Consider the following 3,241-nt stretch of genomic DNA (forward strand, 5'->3'; position numbering starts at 1 on the left):
TGGATGTGTGCTTCTTTCTTTCTTACTTTTATTTATTTCGCATGTTTGTTTTCTAGAGAAAGAAAGAAGAAAAAACGTGGAATTGGTGGGTCCGATCTAGGATGAATTGGGGGTGGGGAAATCTGACCAGAAAACATTGTATGAAAAAGAATTTGTAATTTAAAAAAGGAGAAAAAGATTCTCATGCAGCTGCCTGAGGTCATACACGTAAAGTGTCCCTTCCAATTAGTAAACTTTCGGTGTTACCTATTGTTGTTATTATTATTATTAGCCCTGAGTTTGCTGCCCCCCATATTTGTTGAGTCTCCAAAGCTCCTTTGTAACCACTAATGACGAGAGATGACTTTAAGGAGACACATGCTCCCACAACTTCTGACATCTGTCACGACCTGCCTTTGCTTAAGCAGGTAGAAAAATGATAGCTGGGGATTAGAAGAAATCCTTTGATTTTTATTAGAGCTCGTTTTAGGCAATGGCAAGAAAGAAGACCGCACGGCTGGCCATCAGCCTCTTGGGGTACCTGCCTCCCACTTTCCTCAGGCCGTACCCAGAGGCCCAAGCGCCCCTCCCGCCCCAGCCCAGCGCTTCCTCTCCCGCTCCTCAGTCGGGACTTTCTCAGAGTTTCTTTAGCCAGAACACCTAGGTCTCAGGTATTAGCCTCGCCTAAGCCGTTTCCGGTACAGGTGGCCATCGGACCAACAAGATTTGCCTTCGTTGAAGCATTGCTTCTTGGGCAATGTAGTACTCAGGCTGCCCTCCTTCTTCGACTGCAGCCGGAAGACTACACTTCCCAGCATGCCCAGCAAAAGGAAGGCGGACCCAGGCGGTCAGCTCCACGTGACTACTCACTATGGCTTCACTGTGTTGTGGCCGGCTTTCTGGTGGCCTTGTGTGATTTGGTACTTGTCTGTGGCAGGGTAATCGTCTCCCGACCTCGACATGCAAAAAATCAAATCTCTAATGACCCGGCAGGTGAGTCCTGTAGTTTGACGCGAAGAGTTCCGTCTTCTCGGCTGAGGAGCGAAGCGCTCAGTCCCCGGCAGCGGTGGGCGGAGGCTTAAGTTATAGGAGTTGGCGGGTCTCAGGGGCGCCGGGCACCTAAATAGAACCCTGGAAGACTCACTTGATCCGACCTCGACTCTTTGTGGGTAGTGTTCACTTAGACACAGTCATTTCGACAAGGTTAGCCAGAGACTTGGGCTGTCTTTGTCTCCCCTCCTCTGCTTTTGCTTCCTTTCCAGGACAGCCCCAGCTGCTTTGCAGCATCCCCCTCATCCAAACTAGCGGCGGTTTGCCAGTAGGTGTCTTGGGAAGGAAGGTGAGGTCTGTGCAGTAGAGGAGACTGGAAAAGAGCGAGGATGAAGGAACAGGGCTATTTGTAGAGAACATTGGTAACATTGTGGTTCGGGGTAACTCCCCAAACCTTGTAGATGTTTTCTGGATGTGAAAATGAGAGTGACAGTTGCTTTTCTGTTCCTCCTATCTAAATGTACCTCTGTGAAGGTCATCAGTAAACAAAACAGGCGAGTATCATTGTGTATTGCTACTTAAAAATTTTCTTGTTTTGGCAAAACTGTGTTCTTTTTGTTTTAGCCAGACTGATAATTTACGAATAAGACTGCTCTGTATCGTGTCTCACATATGCTAGGGCTTCCTAATACCATTTCAACGTTTTCCAAGAAGCTTCAGAAATTTATTTTTTAGGTATTTATTGATCATTTTATTTCAGAAACCTTTGACTGTAGCATATAAATAGAATTTGCTATTTTTTCTTTGTTTTAATAAGAAACAAGCATAGTTAGGTGAGAGTTTTAAATCATGGTGGCTTAAAATGTTGGTGGAATCCGTTCACTAAAATTTCACTTGTAATTTTTTTCTTAACAAAAGAGAACAGGAATACAAAGACTTCCTTACATACTTGAGAATTTAGAATTTTAACAATAGTGGGACAGTTTCACATCAGTTCTGATAGGCAGTACATACATGATCCTGGTATAATTGTTTTCCTTTTTCAAGGAAAATATGATTGGTGTCAAGAAAATAAGAAAACTGTTCTGTTAATATTACAAAAACAAGTAGGTAAGTAGAGGCACTTAGCAGTCCTTCACATTTGAACACCGGGGCTGTGCTTCCTTCCGCTTCTTACTTGAGAAGGAGTTTGGAGGCTGCTCCATCTGCGGTGGGAGGGGAGAGGACAGACAAACTAGGAGCTAAATTTCAGCCCCTCAAGTGCTAGACAGTTTTAAGATTACATGCTGGTTTCCTTACTGTCTGCTTGGTCTTGCCTTAGCAGTGTGCTCATTTGTCTATTATGCCACTTGTAAACTGCCTTGGGGCTGTGGACTTCTTGTCCCTAAGGTTGGTGCCTCTGTTACCATGGGTGTACAGGAACTTTGGTGATTTGATTTTCTGCTTTTGAACCTTGCCTTATGAAAATGAGTGGGAGAGAAGAACCAACAAATTCTGAATAAGTGATGCTGATATATTTAGTGTTTGTAAATGCAATGCAAAGTGCTGATTCTTAAGCCTCAGTCAGCTTTTTGAATTATAGTGGGTTCTATCTGTGTTTAATTGGAGAGGAAAAAAATCTTCAGAACGTATACAGGAAGCTGGAGCTATATTTAAAAAAAAAGCGCGATATTCAGCGAGTCCGGTTTTAACCCAGGCTTTTTCAGACCCAGGCCAGCTGGCCTTGGTGAGTTCCCGATAGAACATCCCCATTTTCTCAGTGTGTGGGTGCACCGCTCGCGGTCCTGAGTTCCTTGCTCGTGCTCTCTCTCCTTCTGCTCCTGATTTGGACCTTGAGATTTCTGTCCAGTGCTCCAGTGTGGGTCTCTGTCTCCTTTCATCGCCTGATGAAGGTTGATATTCAGGAGGATGCCTATATGTTTTTCTTTGGGTTTTCCTTCTTATTTAGCTTCTCTAGAATCACTAATTATAGGCTCAATGTCCTTTATTTATGGCTAGAACCCAAATATGAGTGAGTACACCCCATGTTCCTCTTTTTGGGTCTGGCTTACAATGAGGACTACTGAGAACTCAAGAACAATGGCAATGGGTTTTTGATCCTACTGCACGTACTGGCTTTGTGGGAGCCTAGGCAGTTTGGATGCTCACCTTACTAGACCTGGATGGAAGTGGGTGGTCCTTGGACTTCCCACAGGGCAGGGAAACCTGATTGCTCTTTGGGCTGACGAGGGAGGGGACTTGATTGGGGGAGGGGGAGGGAAAGGGGAGGCGG

The 3,241-nt window shown here is 44.9% G+C and overlaps 1 protein-coding gene across 1 annotated transcript in view; it reads left to right on the plus strand.

The window, feature by feature from the left end:
• Window positions 1-836: 836 nt before the first annotated feature.
• The window catches only part of Vps50 (VPS50 subunit of EARP/GARPII complex), a 106,618-nt gene continuing 104,213 nt past the window's right edge, over window positions 837-3,241 (plus strand). Inside the window, exon 1 of the mRNA XM_050130583.1 lies at window positions 837-972. Within this exon, the coding sequence (XP_049986540.1) occupies window positions 940-972 (33 nt within the window). The 5' untranslated portion in view covers window positions 837-939. The remainder of the gene's footprint in view (window positions 973-3,241) is intronic.

This window comes from Alexandromys fortis, unplaced genomic scaffold (genome assembly GCF_014885135.2).
Source record: "Alexandromys fortis isolate MF-2015 unplaced genomic scaffold, M_Fortis_MF-2015_v1.1 scaffold_322, whole genome shotgun sequence".
Classification (NCBI taxonomy): Eukaryota; Metazoa; Chordata; class Mammalia; order Rodentia; family Cricetidae; genus Alexandromys; species Alexandromys fortis.